Source organism: Phacochoerus africanus, chromosome 10 (genome assembly GCF_016906955.1).
Source record: "Phacochoerus africanus isolate WHEZ1 chromosome 10, ROS_Pafr_v1, whole genome shotgun sequence".
Taxonomy (NCBI): domain Eukaryota; kingdom Metazoa; phylum Chordata; class Mammalia; order Artiodactyla; family Suidae; genus Phacochoerus; species Phacochoerus africanus.
Window position 1 is genome coordinate 7,309,966 of NC_062553.1, and position 19,201 is coordinate 7,329,166.

At 45.9% G+C, this 19,201-nt stretch overlaps 1 protein-coding gene across 2 annotated transcripts in view; it reads right to left on the reverse strand.

The window, feature by feature from the left end:
- Positions 1-15,021: 15,021 nt before the first annotated feature.
- Positions 15,022-19,201, reverse strand: part of HS3ST1 (heparan sulfate-glucosamine 3-sulfotransferase 1) — a 33,926-nt gene continuing 29,746 nt past the window's right edge. For both annotated transcript variants that reach the window (XM_047799182.1, XM_047799183.1), the window contains exon 2: positions 15,022-16,399. In XM_047799182.1, coding sequence (XP_047655138.1) covers positions 15,355-16,290 — 936 coding nt within the window. In that variant the 5' untranslated portion in view covers positions 16,291-16,399 and the 3' untranslated portion in view covers positions 15,022-15,354. The remainder of the gene's footprint in view (positions 16,400-19,201) is intronic.

Consider the following 19,201-nt stretch of genomic DNA (forward strand, 5'->3'; position numbering starts at 1 on the left):
CACTTTTTACTCCACCCTGTCCCCTGTCACTGAGAACCCTCTCTAAAGACACCCTGCCGTCGTGGTCATATCACTGTTGTCCTCAAAGTGAGGGCCCCCCCTGAGAAGTGTGTGTGTGTGTGTGTGTGTGTGTGTGTGTGTGTGTGAGAGAGAGAGAGAGAGTGAGAGAGAGAGAGAGAGAGAGAACGCTCATTTCACTTTACGTCTCCTCCAAACAGAAATCAATCTCCAAGATAAAAGGAGTGCCTCTTTCTCGTTCACTGTTTTGTACTGACACCTTCCATGTGGTAATAATGGTATAAATATTTGGCAGATGAATAAATGAATGGATAAATGAATGAATGGACAAACGAATCCTGGGAGGAAGCCCTCCCATGGGACATGGGACAAGCATTCTGCATAGGGCAGGAAGTCGTGTGTGTCTTCAGGAGGACTCTTTTATCAGTGATATCATTTGGCATTGCCAGTACACGGCAGTGATGAAAAGCAGGTCTGCTTCCTATTGCTTTCATTATGGTTTCGAATGCTTGACAAACAATGTGCCCCTCAGTATGAGCACCTGGGCAGGCCTCTCCCTCATGCCTGTCCTTGGGATACCCTTGGATTCCAAAGCAAGTCCTCCTCTCAAGGTGGAGAGAGAAATATATTAAATGAAAGTAGGTGGCAGAACACCAATATCTCTCAACTATCTATCAGCTATTCAAATATTCTTTTAACAAATCTTTTGTGAGCACCTGCTGTGAGGTCAGTGCTGTGTGAGATGCAAAGGAGACAAGATGACACAGGCATACTGATGGACATTGCAGCTGGTTGGGGACTTGGGCCCAAGAGCGACCACGATGCTGAATGGTAAAGTGCTTTGAAGATGCCAGGGAGATGCTAAGTCCTCCCAACCATGAGGACCAGGGGCAGTTAAATTCAAGGGATGGTATGTCTGCAGAGCTCTGAAAGCCATGGAAGCCACTGCTGGGTAGCAAAGGTAGGAATATGTTTTGTGCAAAGCATAGAGGCATGAAAAACGGTAGCCTGTTTGGAACCGAGGTAAGTGTGTCTGGCATCCTTATGCCTTAAAATGTGGCCAAGTAGAGGAGAAGAGAAAGAGGACAAGAAGGTAATGTTGAACAAATCTTATAAAAGGCTTTGAATGACACATTTAAAACCCAAAAAGCAAACTTATGTTCCATAAATGGGCAGCCATCAAAGTATGCAATTGGAGAAGTTCTAACATCCCTAAGAAGATCACAGCTAATACAGACAACCTGAACTCCATGCAAATGCCAGCTAGCTACAGAAACACAGCTCCCAACACCCTCCACCTACCTCTTCCATATCTCCTCTTCTGCATTCAAGTCTCAGAAAACAAACTTTCAAGCACCACCTCCACTTCTACAACGACAAGGAACAGTGTGCATTAACATTCTAAATCCACTTCTTCTCTTCAGTCCCTTGCCAAGCTCCACCTCTAAACCAAGACAGTTCTGACTTAGCCACGCACACACCAGTGACTGGCCAACACGACAGGTGAAATGGAAAATGGGTTTGCTTTTCCAAACCCATGATGGACTCCTTTCCCTAAACTGTCAGGATGGAGGGGTGACTTTTCAAGAAATAAAATTTGTAAATATTGGCTCTCAGGGCAGAGGCAGTTTTCTCTTCTCAGAGCATCACAGCAAAAGTTACAGCTTTTAAGAGATCATTTTTCAGCTTCTACCCAGAATGATCTCAAAAATTTCAGGTATTAATTTCAGACAGAGCCGGCTGTTACTGAAAATCTTGGCGAGAAGAAGGAGGAGGAGGAGAAAAAAAAAAAAGGAGGAGGATAAGGGGGAAGGGAGAAGACGGGAAAAAAAAAGAAGCGAAAAGGAAAATGAAGGAAGGAAAGAAGAGAGAGAAAAAACTTCCTTCTTTTTCTTACTTAAGAGAATTTACAACATTCTAGAACATGCCAGGAACAAAAATATTATCCAGTTCTATGACCTTTTCCAAAGAAGGGAATCTGAAGCTCAGAGAGGTGAATATATATTGTCTAAACCCACAAAGCAAGCAAATGGATGGACTGAAACTTTGTGCAGCGCTTTCCACAGTCCCCCATTGTCCAGATAAACAACAGCTTAGGTGAAAGGAAAACATGGTGATGCCTCCCCCCAACCCCAGATTTGAATGGGAGAATCCAGCCACCCATCTATATAAAGGTACTTCACTTTTGTGCTGAGAGAACCATGCTCTGGCATATTCATAGCATTCAAAATGACAACAACTAATGTTTGAAATACTGCGTGCTTGATTCTGCTTCCTGTAAAAAATGCTTGGAGTTTGAAAACACTTAAGCCACTGGACTCTGGAGAAGCATCAGGGGGACTTCAGGGACTAGAAGGAAGGGGCCCAGCTGGGAGGAGAATCCTGGCTCTCCACTGAGGAGCACATAGAAATCCTCCACCGGAAACTATTGAGAAATCCCTCTAGGATGGTGAAAAATGTCAGGGGCAGAATTGTGGGCCTGGGTGAAATACTAATGGGAGAAACAGCCAATGAAAAGCCCTTTTTTAGTCTCTTTCTTCTTCCTTCTCTTCTTCTTCCTCCTTCTAAGAGGCTTCCTTGAAGGGACTTTGCTGCTCTTACTTTTATCTCGTGTCCCAAAGCTTAGGCCCTTCAAAGACCAAGAATCTGCATCTGGGGGCACATAAGCCTGAGATGACCTGAATAGTGGCCCCAAAGCTGTCCACACGCTACTCCTCTGAGTATATCACCCTCCATGGCAACGGGAGTATATGGATGTATTAAGGTGAAAATCGTGGTATGAGGAGTTCAGCCTGGGTTATCTAGGTGGACAAAATGTCATCGCAAGGACCCTTATAAGAGGGAAGCAGGGATCAGACCTGGATAAAGATGAGATGATGGAGGCCTGCTTGCCATGGACAGTCTCTAGACGTTTGAAAAGACAATGAAACAAATTCTCCCCTAGAGCCTCCAGAAGGAGCCTTGCCAACAGTTTGATATCAGCTCACTGAGACTGATTTCGGACTTCCGAGTTCTAGAACTTTGAGCTGAGAAATCTGCATTGTCCTAAGCATTAATGAAGCTTATGGTGATTTGTCACAGAACCCACAGGAAACCACCTAGCAAGCCCCCAGTGGTCTTCTGAGTTGGCCAAAACCCACTTGTATGTACACAAGCCAATCCTATACAAAGCAGACCCTCTGATGACATATATTACCTGCTTTTGCTTACTAAGGAGCTGATCATTTTTTTCATCATTTATTTCTAACAGTTTGGTCAATTCAGTACTTTTAATTACATTCAAAATGTACATAGAGTTCTCACTGTGGCTCAGTGGTAATGAACCTGACCAGTATCCATATGGACTAGTTTTCATGAGGATGGGGTACAATCCGTGGCCCCACTCAGTTGGTTAAGTATCCCGCATTGCTGTGAGCTATGGTATAGGTTACAGACATGGCTCAGATCTGGCATTGCTGTGGCTGTGGCTGTGGCCAGGAACTGCACCTCTGATTCAACCTCTGGCTCGAGAATTTCCATATGCCAAGGCTGTGGCCCTGAAAAGACAAAAGAAAAGTACATAGTCAACACTATTTCCAAAGCTGTATCATAACCCAGTAGAAACTTTATATTTATTAAGGAATAATTCTTCATTCCTCCCTCCCCCTCCAGCCCCTGATAACCTCTAATTTATTTTCTGTCTCTATGACTTTGCCCATTTCAGTGATTTCATATAACTGGAATCATGCAGTACTTGTTCTTTTGTGTCTGGTTTATCTCAGTCAGCATAAAGCTTTCAAGTTTCATCCATGTTATAGCATGTATCAGAACTTCATTCCTTTTCACGGCTGAACAATTTTTCATTGTCTGGCTAAACTGCATGTATTTATCCAGTCATCGGTGTATGCACACTTGAGTCGAGCTCACCATTTGGTGATTGTGAATGAGAGTAAGATTGCATTTTAATAACTAGATGGGCATGGATAAAATATATCTTGATATTTTAAACTCTATCAAAGTGCCACGCCCCTGGGGTGAGGGGATATGTTAAGGGGGGACGTTGTACATCAGGACATGGGAGAAACTGAATTTTAAAGGAGGGATTTTGGAGTTCCTGTTGTGGTTCAGAGAGTTAAGAGGATCAAACATACTGTCTGTGAGGACATGGATTTGATCCCTGGCTTACTCAGCGGGTTAAAGATCTTGGCAGTGCTGCAAGCTGTGGTATAGGTGGTGGATGGAGGATGCTGCCCCAATTCAACCCCTAGCCTGGGAACTTCCATGTGCCAGGGGTGCAGCCCTTAAAAAAAACAAAAAAAAAAAAAAAGGAGAGAGAGAGAGATTTTGATACAAGAGGAGAGAAACGACAGCTAAGTGAAAACAGTCATTTTCTATCCTTGGAGAATAGTTAGAAACCTTCTCCACCAAAATAAGGAAATTTCCAAACTATTTAGTGGAAGAGTTTTTTTTTTTTGGGGGGGGGGGGCTGTTCCTGCAGCATGGAGAAGTTCCCAGGTTAGGGATCGAACCTTCGCCATAGCAGCAACCCGAGCTTTAGCAGTGACAATGCCAGGTCCTTAACCTGCTGAGTCATTAGGGAACTGCTGGAAATCTTTAAAAAGATTTTCCTTTTCAATTCCCTTTAATCTACATCTGTCATGTATAGAGAAGAAAGGAACAATGAGGCCGTTGAAACTTATCTTCACTATGTGAACATTTCAGAAAAGCCAATAGACCTGATTTATTCAGAGAGTTGTCTCAAAAATTACATTTGCTTGTCCACGGCCGGGGTTTATGTGACTGTTTATATTTAGAGGGACAACAAGATCTCCTTGATTTGTGATGCGCTGGCCTTCATGTTCACACCGGGCAGCGATGCTCAAAGGGCTCTTGTATTTCCAAGAGGCAATGCCTTCCTCACAGACTCTGTGGAAGGAAGGTGAATGCCCGTGTGTTGAATGCCCGCTCGGTGGCTCACTGTGTTCATGGCCTTCAAGATGCATGACAATTTCTGAAATAAAATCTTGCTCCTACTTCGCATACGAGCACGCCGATCCTCTAAAATATTTCATCACATGTGTCCAGCATTACCACAAATAATGTCAAGATTTAAAACCTTTCTTACTGGAAAGCGGGTAAACAGATACACAGAGGAAAAAAACAATGTAAGTCACAGCTGAGTTGGATACTTGACATGCAAATCAGAACTAGGTATAGTCTTTAATTGTGTGGAAAATGTAAATTGCTGCTAAAGATAGAACTTCCAAATTAAAGAAAGTGGCAATGGAGTCTGCTGTGCGTTCTTTTCTGAAGGCTGTGCACAGTGTCTGATATGAAGTGTTAAATGTCTCAGCAACTTTCTTTTGTGTTTGACAAGGTATCTAAGAGGTCCTGTAGGTCTCCTTACCTAGAGGGTAGTTCCTCAGCTAAGACTAGTCCACAATTTGTTCTAAATGTATCTTTTTCTCAGGAGGTTTGGTGGAGCTATAATAAAATAGAGCATAAGCAGCAGTGTGTATGTGGCTCCATTCTGCTTATGGGCCATATGATTTATGCATAGTCATTTAATCACCATCACACACGATCAAAAGATTGGCCTGGAAATAGGCAAATACTTTAGGTCAAAATGGTTGAAATTGCATCGTAGGCCTGAGGACTTATAATAATGATACTTCACATTTATGTAATGGACTCTAAGGCTCATGAAAGCTCATACCTATATTAATCCCCCTTTTAAATATGACCCAAAAACATACATTAAGTAGGTGTTCTGTCCATTTTATTGCCAAGGAACAACCAAGCACGGCAGCCAGTCTCCAAAGAGGTCCCCCCAGGAACCACACCTCCTATTATTCAGCTCCTCAAGTGGTCCTTTCCCACTGAATCTGGGCTGGCCCTAATGCAACAATACAATGTGGCAGTAGTTTCACTTTGAAACCCTGGCAACTTTTGTTTCCCCTTTTAGAACACTCACTCTGGGGAAAGTCAGTTGCTGGTAGAAAATGTTCCACCAAAGAACTTAAGTCTGTGATGCTGTGAGGAAGCCCAAGTTGGCCACATTGTGGGGGAATGAGAGAGAGAGGAACAAGAAGAACAAGAAGAAGGAGAGGGAGGGGAAGGGGAGGGGGAGGAGGAAGAAGAAAAGAAAGGAAGGAAGGAAGGGAGGAAAGAAAGGGAAAGAAAGAAAGAAAGAGAGAGAGAAAGAGAGAAAGGAAAGAAAGAAGAAAGAAAGAAAGAAGAAGAAAGAAAGAAAGAAAGAAAGAAGAAAGAAAGAAAGAAGAAAAAAGAAAAAGAAAGAAAGAAAGAAAGAAAGAAAGAAAGAAAAAGGAGGGAGGGAAGGAGGAAAGAAAGAAGGAAAGAAAGGAAAGAGAAAAAGGGAGGGAGGGAGGAGAGAAGGGAAGGGAAGGGAAGGGAAGGGAAGGGAAGGGAAGGGAAGGGAAGGGAAGGGAAGGGAAGGGAAGGGAAAGGAAGGGAAGGGATGGGAAATGATGCCCAACCAGCCCCCAGGCATTTCAGTCCTTCCAACTGAGGCATAAAATACGTAGTTAAAGAAGCCATCGTGAACCCCCAAGCCTGCCCTGCCTTCAGGCCACTTCAGTCTTAGCCATCATCTGACTACAACTGGAGCACCCAAGGAAGGACTGGCCAGCTCTTCCCAACCTGCTCACAGAACCATGAGAGATGACATGTTGCATTAGGCTACTAAGTTTTGGGGCAGTTTGTTACACAGCCACAGGTAACTTTAATACAACATCTACCTAGCTTTTATTGCTTTCCCCATAGCACTGAAAACACAGCTAAATGAGGACTACCACTTTAATCAGCCACTATGAACTGGTTATTGGCTACCTGAAAAACACCACGAGACTTCGGTGTCCTAGGAAATCTGGGGAAGATGGAGAGTTAGACATTGAACGTAGAGTGTGGCAGGTTTAGGGAGCAGTTCTGAGTTCTCCTCTCTGTTCTGCATCAACAGTGACTTGACTCCTCTAACCTTGTATCCTTCTTCCATAAAACAAGAGGACCAGCTCAAAAGACTTCTAAGATCTCTTCCAACTCCATCAATGGAGAGGTAACAGCTGATTTTACCCTCAGGCATTTGAGTGAGTCATCAAAAAGATATAATTTATTTTGAATACACACACAGACACACATATGCATGTGTTGGAAAAACCTGAAAAGACACAAATCAACATGTTGGCTGTGCTTATTTCTGAATAATCTTACTCAAAGGATCTGGTTTCCATTTAATGGACATGTATTCTTTGGGTAGCAAAAAGCCATGTATTTTGTTTGTTTTTATGAGAGAGTATGGAAAAGTGAGTATAAACTGAGAAGAATGGCTAGAAAGTGGATTTGTAAAAGTGGATTTGTATAAGTGGATTTATATGTCTTTGTATAAGTTTCCTATTACATAACAAAGTACTACAAATCTAGCAGCTTGAACCAGCAAACACCTCCTGTCTCAGTTTACATAAGGCAGGAGTCCAAGCAAGGCCCTCACCGGGTGGCAGTCAAGGTCTCAGCCACCCTCTTCCCGGCTCACAGGTTCTTGGAAAGCTTGAGTTCTTTGTAAATGTAAGATTGTGGTCTTTGTTTTCCTGCTGGCTGCTGGCTGGTGGGGGCAGTTTCGGTATTGCTGGCCACTGCTGTCCCTTGCTATGTCAGCCCTTCCTAGGCGTCTCACATGGCAGGTGACTTCTTCAATAACTGTGGGAGAATTTCTCTCTCTCTCTCCAATCTGCTAAATTGGAGTCTTAGATAACATGAGAGACTCACATCCCATTATCCTTGCCATGCAATGTAACCTAATAAAGAGAGTGAATATCCCATCTTCTTTACAAGTCTTGACATCTTATTTCAAGAGAGAAGATGACACAGAGTATGTACACCAGGGGGTGGGGATCTCAGAAGGTATGTTGGGAAAAGGGTGGGTTATCTTTTGACTGAAAAGCAGGGCAGAGCGGAGGCTAAGCATGCTGCTCTTTACTAGCCTCGTGACTGGGAAAATTACTTTATATCTCTGTGCCTTAGATTCCCATCCAAAAAATGAGATTAATAGTAGTACCTGTTGGAGTTCCTGCTGTGATGCAGCAGGTTAAGGATCTGACATTGCAACAGCTATGGCATAGGTCGAAGCTGCAACTCAGATTCCATCCCTGGCCCGGGGGACTTTTGTGGGTGTGGCCAAAAAAACCCCAGTAGTACCTGTTAAAGAGGTAGACCTGAAGATCAAATGAGATGATACCCAGCCAGTTTTTAGTTAATATTCAGCTATCATCCCATTAGCCTCTATTGGGGAGGACACCAGTCATGAGAACTGAATTACTTATCAATATTAGGAGAGTTTTTACAGAATTATCATCTCATTTTGAGCATTGGCCTCTAAACATGAAATTCTCATAGAATATCTGTGAAGAAAGTATCATTTATCCTGTTTTGCAGAAAGATATCAGAAATTCAGAGATGTTAGGAACCATTGCCCAAAGTCACACAGCTATGAAAAATCTCTAAGTTCAGGCCTTCAGAATCCAAAGCCAGTGTTCATTCTAGTGTGCCAACATGAAAAAAAAGTGGAATGAGACTTATTCATGACAACTGGTGGTAAACCCACGCCCACTGGAGGAAGCCAGGGGAATAGAGACATAGTTACAGGAAGTGTGAATTTTAGCAGATAATTTGGAGAGGCAATGGGTTGCCATTGGGAGAATACTGGATTCTGCACTACTCCAAGATCCAGGAAGTGGTTATTTAGGATGGCATAGTGGAAAGAGCTTGGGCGTGGTAAAGATTCATTTAGTTAATAAATGCTTGTAACTCCTATGTCAAGCATTGTTCTGTTGGCCGGCGATATGAAGGTAAGAAAAAACAACACACTTAGTTTGATTATCCCCCCAGAATTTTGTCAGGAGTAAATAATATGATGTATTGTGAAGTGTTAGCTGTACCTAGCCCAGAGAAGGTGTTCCCAGGAGTTCAGATGACGAAGCTGGGATATGGTAAAGAGGGTTTTGCATCAGTCTGACAATTAGGCTAGAATTACAATTCAGTCCATACAAAAGGACTTCCTCCATGTGGCAGGATCTATGCTAAGTGTTGCAATGAAGAGAAAGAGACGTCCATGCACTAGCTCATTTATAAGTGTATATGAAATACCATTCATGTATAAGTATAAATGAAATACTCATCAAATAATAGAGAGACCACGTCTGGTATCATAAGTAAGATGGAGTGATGCCCTCATAGCTGTGGGAACCAGGAAGTTTTCATGAAGACGGAGTTTGACGTTGATGCATGAACACTATGTTGATAGTCTGATATGCCAAAGAAGAGGCTCTCACTTGGTCGGAATTGTGTCTATTATTGTATTTAGCACTTTTATATGTCAGAGGATAAAATGGGCTCATTCTCTATTGCCTGTTGTTTAACTAGAAAAATAATAACAACCCTATGGGCTGGTCATATTAAGTATATGAAATACAGAGAGCATAAGACATGTGTGCAAGTTTATTGTCTTAGATCGGACACCCCGGAAGCAAAGCCTGAAGTGAGGATTCCTATATTCTTGGGCAAGTCATTTACTAAGAATGGAATGAGAGAAGAAATAGGTAAGACAATGAGGGACACAGATTGAAGGAGGCAAAGAAACTAAGCAAAAGTGGGGTCTCAGCAGAAGTCTAGCTTCAGCCTGCCCCCATGAGGAGTTCTGGAGCAGAGGTTGTACCCTAGAGCTTGCCCTGCCCAGAGACCATGAGGCTGGGCTCCTTCCCCACAACTCAGCTCCTCACCCCACATTAGTCAATCACCAGGCAAGGCAATCCCAAGAAAGTCAAGGAAGTAGGGTGGACACAACTTCCTGGCACCTCCAGAAAGGCAGCAGCTGGCAACCAAGAGAAATGCTCTTAGTACAAGGCAAAGGCTCACAGGACAGGGCAAGCTTTTAGCAGCCAACTCTTCTGGCTGGTGGTGGGGAATGGGGACACTCCCCTGGCAAATGGGGTCTGGATGGGGCACCAACAGCCAGGGCTATAGTCCTAAAGCTGGCAAACAGATGGGAAAACCAAGGCAGAGGGCACCTGCTGACTATTTTAAAACCAGTTTGGGTCTACTTGCCAACATTCTAAATGCTCTCAACCACTAAGCAATGCATCCACCGAGTTTACGGTTTTTTACTTCTTTTATCTTGTTGAATACTCCCCCAGGCAAAGCTCAGGAAATGCCAGCCCATTTATGTTGAGAAGGACAATGAGGTTCTGGGCATTTGAAGCTAATCACAGATAGAGTCAGATCACCCAGAGCTCCTGGCTCCACTTGCTTGTTCTCTCAGGTCACCTAACTGGGGAAATTGGGGGGAATGGAGAAAAGATCTGGATATGGGGTGAACTGAAGACCCAAGGCCATTTCTTACATCAAAACACTTCAGCCAAGCATCTCAATTAGAGAGATTCTACAGTGTTGATCCTCACCCCCGTCTGCCCCTTGAAGAGCTCTGCTGGGTTGCTCTGGTCTTTGTCTCAAGCTCAGACTTCCTAAATGAACATCTGCTGGTAAGGAACACGTATCACATGCCCCTTTATCAGGTCCCCAACACACTTTGCTTGAAGACGATCCATCTGGTAACAGTCTCTCTTTGCATCTTCCCATTCATTTCTTGTGCTTAATTTCTTCTCCCTGTTACCCACAACTACATGGACTGAAGCCCAGTAAATCATGGACATTGGGCTGAACTCAAGCCGTAACAATCAGTCAATGGCTCTGGCATTTTGGGCAGGTCCTTTAGCCTGTGAGTTTGTTTCCCCCTCTGTACAATTAGCAGAACTGCCATATGGAATAGAACATATTTAAAATACCAAGCACATAGCAGGTAGGCAAAACATGGTAGTTATTTTTATACGGCAGACACACCTGCACAGGGAGTCAGAGAGACATGGGTTCCTGCTAAGTAAGCTTTCCCCACTTGGAAAGCAGTTGTCAAGGCCACTGTGTCTGACACAGAGTGAGTTCCCAATAGGTTGAATCCAGCCCCATGCACAGTGAACAGTGTCTTGCCTGCATCTCTCTACCTCTTTCCCCTTCCCCGGCACCACTGTCTTGATTCCTCAGGGGACCCTTGTACTGAATGCTCTGCTCATACCCGTTGCCTCCTGTCCTGTGCTCCAGCCCTATGGCCATTCCTCCAGTAAGACTTCCTGTGGAAAGACCAGGATCCTGTGGCCCACAGGCTAAGTGACCTGTGTCACAGCTCTGCCATGCAACCTTTGGGGAAAATTTCTCACCTCTTACAACTCTGGAGTGATGGCATAATGAAAGACGTCTCTGTCATCTCTCATCTTCTGTTTATGACCCTGAACTCCAACAATCCCCATCTCGAGGACAACAGCCCCCGCTCCCCGCCCCAGAGTGAGCGGTCTTCATCTCTTTCTTCTAAAACAATGATGGCAGGTCCATTTCCTATGGACCAGCGCTCTCCTCTCTATGATGGGGCTAGTTGATTCCTCCCAGGATGTTCTTGAATTCAGTGAGAAAGAACCAAACACACCGCACTGGCTGATCTGTACACAGTTAAAGCCACCTCCCTTCCTAGCCTTTCCGTGCTTTTTTTCTTTTTCTTTTTTAATTTAAACACAGAGCAGCCTTCCTAGCCCGTCCATGTTGTTGTTCATTTAAACACAGAACAGTTAATGTCCTTTGCTCTTGCATTAATCTTCTCCCACTCCTGAGAGCTTAATACCATGCTAAGCACAGAGTAGGGGCTCTAAAGAAAAAATACAGTCTTAGTAAATACCCGAACCCTTGGCAGCGATCTCGGTTTCCGGTCCTGTGAGCAGCAGGCACCCGGTGCATTGTCCTCTTCTGCCCTCTATCTCCCTCCCTCTAAAGCCTCCCAGCATAGAAAGAGCAAGGCACCCCGTGCTCTGAGGCACACCATCATTTTTGCTAAAATAGAAAATGTGCAGGCTGTGAGTTGATAGCCAAAGAGTGTTGACAGGATTTCAGCACTGTCTGATTTCTGGAGGAAGGAAAGAGACCGTTGTGACTCAGAAGCCTCCAGGGAAATGAAGAGTCCAAATACAACAGCAGAGGCTCTACTCCAAGGCTCTCAGCCACCCCTCTGGAGGGCTGGCACCCAAAGGCCCCTAGGTCCTAGGCTACTCTGGAGCCCGGGCCAATCATGGAGGCAACCTCACTCCCTCCCATCAGCATCTTCCTCTTTGTTATAGGCTTAGTATCAGGCCTGTCTGGAGAGAGATCAGGTGCTCATGTGACTCCTAAGTTGTTGCATCTGGGCCTCCATGAAGGAGCACCCTGGCCCCCTGCAGGGCCTCCTCCGAATTTGACAGTGTCCAGCTGAGATGCAAGGGCCTGGGCTAGGTGTGAAGCAATGGCTTCATACAGCCCGTGCTTTCCAAATGGCTGGGTGTCATAAATGGATGAAAACAGCCATAAGGACCCCTGAGCCCTTGCCCAGGGTAGACCCCCATGAACACATCTTTAGTTAAGACCCACACCCCAAACCAGCAATTATTGAACTTATACCTACTGATCATTTAAAACTAGCCCAGCCCTTACCGCCAGCTGTGTCTTCCCTGGCAGCTGGATCTTGTCTCCTGTGCTTGTCCTCCCCTCCTCCACTGCCACCTGCCACCTTCTGACCCCATAGAGCAGGCTTTGAGCACACCATCCCCACGACAGCACAGACGTGCATAGGTATTTTGCAAAGAGCGTCCTATTAGGAGTCAGAGAACTCTCACTGGAATCTCCACTGTCACCCATCTCCTGGGCAACCTAGATAACTCAATTTCACCTTTGTGGGTCCCCTCCGCCTTTTTTTTTTTGGGTCACACCTGCAACATGTAGAAGTTCCCTGGCCAGGGATCAAACCCAAGCCACAGCTGTGGCCATGCTGAATCCTTAGCCTCTAGGCCACCAGGGAACTCCTCACATACTCAGTCTTGAGTGGGTGAGATAAAAGCAAGAGCCAATGATGTGCTACAGCGGGGGAAATGCTCTGCAGGTGACAAAGTACTGCATGAACAGGGAGCTGGCTGTATCTGGCAGCTCTCTCTGCTGTCTGTGAAAAGGGCAGGCCAGGCTGCAGCTGCAAAAGCATAACCCAAATGACTCACTTGATAACACGGCTGAGCAAGCCTCAGGCTCATTCTCGCCCCTTCCCTCTGTTTCAGACACACCTCCTGGGATGGGAGACATCTGGCACCAGGGAAGGAATATGCCAGGAAGACTGGCTCTGAGGCTGGGTCTTTCCATTTGCGTCCAGAAAAAGTTGGGTAGAAAAAACCATACCTACAGAAAACCCGTGTTTTGGCCCTAAGTGCACTTAGAGCTCTGGCTAAGAGTCACTATGAACTTGGGCAAGATCCTTAACTTCTTTGTGCTCATTTCTTCCTCTTTGAACTTGGGCTGAAAATTCCTTCATTCCTGGGGTTGCTTGGGGGAAATTTCAATGAGTTCTTATCTCTCATGTCTAGTTCGCTCCTCTGCCTTAAGCAGAAACTATGTCAGGAGATGGGTTTACTTTGCTTGCTTGCATTTTTTGTTTCACTGTAATGAATATAGTGTGCATTCATAATAAGAAAAAAAATCTGATTTATTTCATTCTGTAAAAGGCTGACTGAATGAAGAATGCATGAGAAACCTGAGGCTCAGAAGGGCAGATGTGGCCACTTTTAACAGCTCTGCAGTTCAGGGCAGAAGTGAAACGGAAAAGAGGCCTCATGAGGGTATTTCTTATCCTCTGTCCCCTGCCTGACACTTCTCTCTTTTCAATTTCAACCCATGGGAATTTAAATTTCCTTTCACCTTCAGGACTCCAAATTGGGAACTTATTTTTATGTTTATTATTATTAATTTCCTTTTTGAGGGCCACACCTGTGGCATATGGAAGTTCCCAGGCTAGGAGTCCAATCAAAGCTACAGCTGCCAGCCTACACCACAGCCCCAGCAATGCCTGATCCAAGCTGGCACTGCTACCTATACCACAGCTCATGGCAATGCCAGAACCTTAACGCATTGAGTGAGGCCAGGGATCGAACCCACATACTCCTGGATACTAGTCTGGTTCATTACCGCTGAACCACAGTGGGAACTCCTGGGAGTTAATTTTTAAACATTTACCTGCCTATATTTCAAAGCATATGGAGTCTATGCTTATAACTGCCTATTGATCTTTTGGGAAATAGATTAATAGACTCCCAACCCAACCAAACGGTTGTGCCTTTAGCTAGCTATTCACAGAATCTGAAAGGTTGGGACAGACATGGATTTTGCAATTTCTCTTTTCTTTCCTTTTTTTTTTTTGTCTTTTGTCTTTTTAGGCCTGCGCCTGCGGCATATGGAAGTTCCCAGGCTAGGGGTCGAATCAGAGCTATAGCTGCTGGCCTACACCAGAGCCACAGCAACACCAGATCCAAGCCGCATCTTCGACCTACACCATAGCTCACGGCAATGTCGGATCCTTCATCCACTGAGCAAGGCCGGGGATCGAACCCACGACATCATGGTTCCTAGTCAAATTCATTTCTGCTGCGCTAAGGTGAGAACTCCTCTCTTTTCTGTTCTTAGTGGCTTTTTGGAGACCCACTGCCACCTCAGGCAAAGTGCACAGCTTCAAGATCATTCTGAAGGTCAACGGTTTGATTCCCTTTATTGTAGTTTCTGCTATTGCTGCAACTGGAAGTAAGTGCATGCACTCTTTGAAGCAAACTGGTTACTACTTCTCCAGCCTAAATTGCTCTGTCCTCTTGGAGTTTACACAGAATTAAAATCCACACTCAAGTGCCTGCTGAAGTTGGGAACAGGTGAAACTGTCACCTCCACGAATACGAGGGGTTCTCAGTGAAGATAAATCTCACAATGCAAGTAAAAAGTAAGTCTGATGACCCCAGTGAGACACTAAAATTTTAAAAAGGCAATGAAAAAAAGGAGAGCAGCAGAGAGGAACATAATAGCTATGAAAAAGTTTTTCTAAGTAACCGTGATTATGCAATGAGTGAACACAGACAGCTCTTTTGAGTTGGGGGCAAGTTCATTATATTCAAAAAAGACAGCGTCTCCAGAATTTTTTTTTCTCTGCAGTGAAATATTTTAGTTCCTTCATATAGACATATTACACAATGTTAACAACCATGAAAAACAATACAAAATGCCCTCAATTTAACAAGTAGAAAAATATAACTAGTATATATGGCAATTGTGAATCTAATACTGTACAGAAGTACTTTATGGATTTTACAAATAAATTATAGCTTAAATGTCCTCTTAAAATTCTTTTCTTTTTTCTCCACCTAGTGTACACCGCAATTTACAACAGGAAAAGTTCTGAGCCTAGCTTATCACAAATTAGTGCCAGTCAAATGTTCTGCCCACAAGCTCGAAGAATTTCTTATTTGGCTCATGAAAATATTCGTGCAGTTTATTGAGGAGTTTGGGGTCGATCTGGGGGTGCGCCCGGCCTTTGGACTCATGTAAGCAGCGGTCCCGGCCGCCGTCCCGCAGGCAGTAAAAGCCCTTGGTTTTGTTAAAGTAGAAGTTCGAGGCGTTGATCTGCGGCGACAGCATCAGGAACCTCTCGACCTTCTGGATCTCAGGAAAAGGGTCCCTGATGAGGCGGTCGCCATCCACGATGTGGATGCGGCGCAGCGGGAAGAAGCGCAGCCAGTTCTGCATGTGCACGTGGTACAGGCTTCGGTTGAGGGCCTTGTAGTCCACGTTGAGGCGGCCGTCGCGCACCAGGAACTCCTCGATGGACGGGTAGGGCTTGTGCTTCTGCACGTGGTTGTAGAACACTTGGGTGTAGTCGGACAGCACGCGCTCCGACGGGTCCCGCAGGATGAGTAGCAGCCGGATGGACGGGTTCATGCGGTGGACCCGCTCAGGCACTTTGGGCGACGTGAAGTACGCGGGGGTCTTTTCCACCGTGAGCTGGTGCGGGTAGGAGAAGGGCATCTGGCTGAGGTACCAGTCCAGGCCTTGGCTGTAATGCTCCTCCCAGTCGAAGAAGTGCACCTCGTTCTCCGCAGCAGCCACGTCGGGATGCAGGCTGAGCATCTCCAGCAGCGCGCGGGTCCCGCCCTTGCGCACGCCGATGATGATGGTCTGAGGCAGCTGCTGGACGGAGCCGTTGGGGGCCGCGCTGTCCCGGACCTCATCCTGGAGGGTCGCCGCTTTCCGCACAAGCTCCTGCTGGCTCGGCTCGGCCCCGGGCATGGCGGGGCGGCAAGGCACTAGCTGGAGCTGAAGGACCAGCATCACCGCGCCCAGGAGCAGCGCGGCCATGCTGGACACCACTGTGGCTTCACTGGGCCGGGCGCCGCTGGCTCATGAAGCGCTGCCGCAGGGGATGCCTCCAGATCAGTGACTCATGGGTGTCACGGGCCTCTGATTACTAGGAAACAAAGGGGGACATTATTAACTCAAATAAATATTGGGCTTAATCAGGCTGACAATTCTGTTGCCTTGGGCCCTACAATCACTTCCTTGGGGCTTTCTCTGTTGCTTTACCCTGTGGAGCAGGTGTGGCAAGGAGTTTTTGTACAAGACAAGATAGTTTTAGGCTTCTGGAGAGGGATACGCTGTCTCCATGGCAACTCCAGCTATGCTGTTTTGTGCTACATCACCCATAGACAATACACAGAGAAATGGGTGTGGTTGTGTTCCAATAAAACTTTATGGATATTGAAATCCGAATTTCAAATAACTTTCATGAGTCATTCAATATTACTCTTCTTTGGATTTTTTTTTTTTTCCCAAACATTTGTATGTTTTGCATTCTGTTGGCACAAAAACAAAGCCAGTGAAATATCTGTGAGCCACCAGCCCTGGGCAGAGGAGATAGTATAGATATAGAAGTAGGCGTTGATCTGCTTCTCCAACCTCAGGGTCTCCTGATCTAACAGGGCAGAAAAACCTATTTGAAAGACTGACTGGTTAGTTCTGATTCTCCCTCTTCCTTGCACCCAGTTCTTGCTGTGGCCTCATTGCGAGGGGAGTGTGCTCCCCAGGGATTTGACTAGGGTTTGGCCGATGGCATGTGGGCAGAAACAAGGCGCCAGCCCCCAGCCGAGGCCTCATCAGGGCTGTATGTTTCCACAGGTCCTCCTGCACTTCTGCCATTGCCATGGGAAGATGGTGCCCTGGCCAGCTAGTCCCAAGAGGAAGAAGGGAGACCTGTGCAATAGAGCCACCTCCATCTGTCTGCTGTGTGCAAACCAGTCCCCTCCCTCGTGAGTAAAAATGAGATTTTTAAGCTCAATAGCTTGTGATTTTAAGCTACTGAGTTTTGGGGTGTTTGTATGACAGCACATATTTAGCAACGGTTAACCGATACAACCTGACTGCAGGCCTCAGGGCGATCTATGCTATGATTATAGTTTAGAAAGGCTACTGCGAGCACCTACGTTCATTCATTTTGCCTGAAACCATTAGGCGTGGCTTCCAAGCAAGGGAAATGTTTGAAGTGGGCCTAGAGGGATAAACAGGTGAGGTTACTGGAAAGAGCAGAAAACCTTCATGCAGGTGACACGGTTCTCTTAATAAAGTGGTCTGGCAGAGTATAAGGCAGAAAGGCAGGACAGACATGAGAGTCTTGCTCAAGGACACGAAAATTCACTCCATTTCCAAAGTCGCGGCCCACATTTCACACTCTGAATGCAGAGCCCTTCCCATGAACTGTCCCCTTTATGCCTTCTCCTCTTCTTTACCGACCTGAGCTTGATCACCTTGAGGCATTCAAGTCCCTCAGGGACACAGACACCGCTGGGCTGGACGGCATGGGATTCCCAGAGACAGACAAGCCATGGCCCATGCTCTTAGGGGGCTGATAGACAGCAACCTGTGCTCAACCCTCTCCCAGAAAGTGTGATTGGAAAGTCTCTTTTAAGTCATCTCTGGCCAAACAGGGTTTGGGAAGAGTTGGAGCCAGGCCCAGTTTGGGGACCATGGGATTTACAGAGCCTGAAAAAGGTTTTCTACCAAGTGGGCCCATCATCCTCTTTATGCCAGCTTTAAAATTCACCTGATTAGGAGTTCCCGTCGTGGCGCAGCGGTTAACGAATCTGACTAGGAACCATGAGGTTGCAGGTTCGATCCCTGCCCTTGCTCAGTGGTTAACAATCCGGCGTTGCCGTGAGCTGTGGTGTAGGTCGCAGACGCGGCTTGGATCCTGCGTTGCTGTGGCTCTGGCGTAGGCTGGCAGCTACAGCTCCGATTCGACCCCTAGCCTGGGAACCTCCATATGCCGCAGGAGCGGCCCAAGAAATGGCAAAAAGACAAAAAAAAAAAAAATCCACCTGATTAGCTTAAAACGTGTCCAGAAGGTACAAACGAGGCACAACAAGCAGGGCGTCCATGTTTACCATCAAGCCAGTTGATCCCTCCCTCAGATGCCAGCAGGATCAGCTGCCTTGAAAAATCTATATTCAAGACCCAGCAATTAAAAAGCTGGAAACCTATGGAAAATCACAGAACACTGGAAGAGGGACTTGCAAAGTCACCTGTCATAATTATTCAGGAGAAAGAAAGAAAAAAAATTTTAAGGAGGTCGGGCCGAGGTAGGTAGAGCTCAAGGTTGGCCTTACTGACTGGATGAGCTCAAGTTAATGGGCCCTGCTTTGGTCGAAGGAATGCTTTCATGTGTTTCGGGGAAGTTCCATATCCTTCTCCACTGCTCAAGTGGATGGACCAAAGGGACCGGCTGCACTTGCCTTTTACGTAGGTGTTTGCGGTACGCATGTGTGCCTGTGTGCTTGTGTGTGTTTGCATGTGTGTTCGTGAGCAGGGGGTGGGGGATGAAATGAGGGAGAGAAAAGCTTCTCTCCACTAAGCACCTGTGCTCCTTGTGGTGGGCCTGGTCCTCCCTCCCAGCTCCCAGCTCTGCATCTAGACTCAGGAAACCATCCCATGAGGCAAACACCTAAGGGATGGAGTCAGAGGCCGCATCTAAAATTCATCCTGACTCTTCATGCTCTTTCTCCCCTGGTAGCAGGCCTCTCGGTTAGCACCGTGCACATCTGAGCTCTTGGTCCTAAAGGGGAATGACCAGCAGGCAGCAGGGAGGAGAAAGGAAATACATTTTGTCCTTTACAAAAACAAAGCAAAAAATAAAAACACCCCCTGCCCCGCCGCGAAGCAACCGAAAACCTGGCCCGTTTGTAGTTTGAAAGCTCATTTCTCATTTAATAGTTTTTCA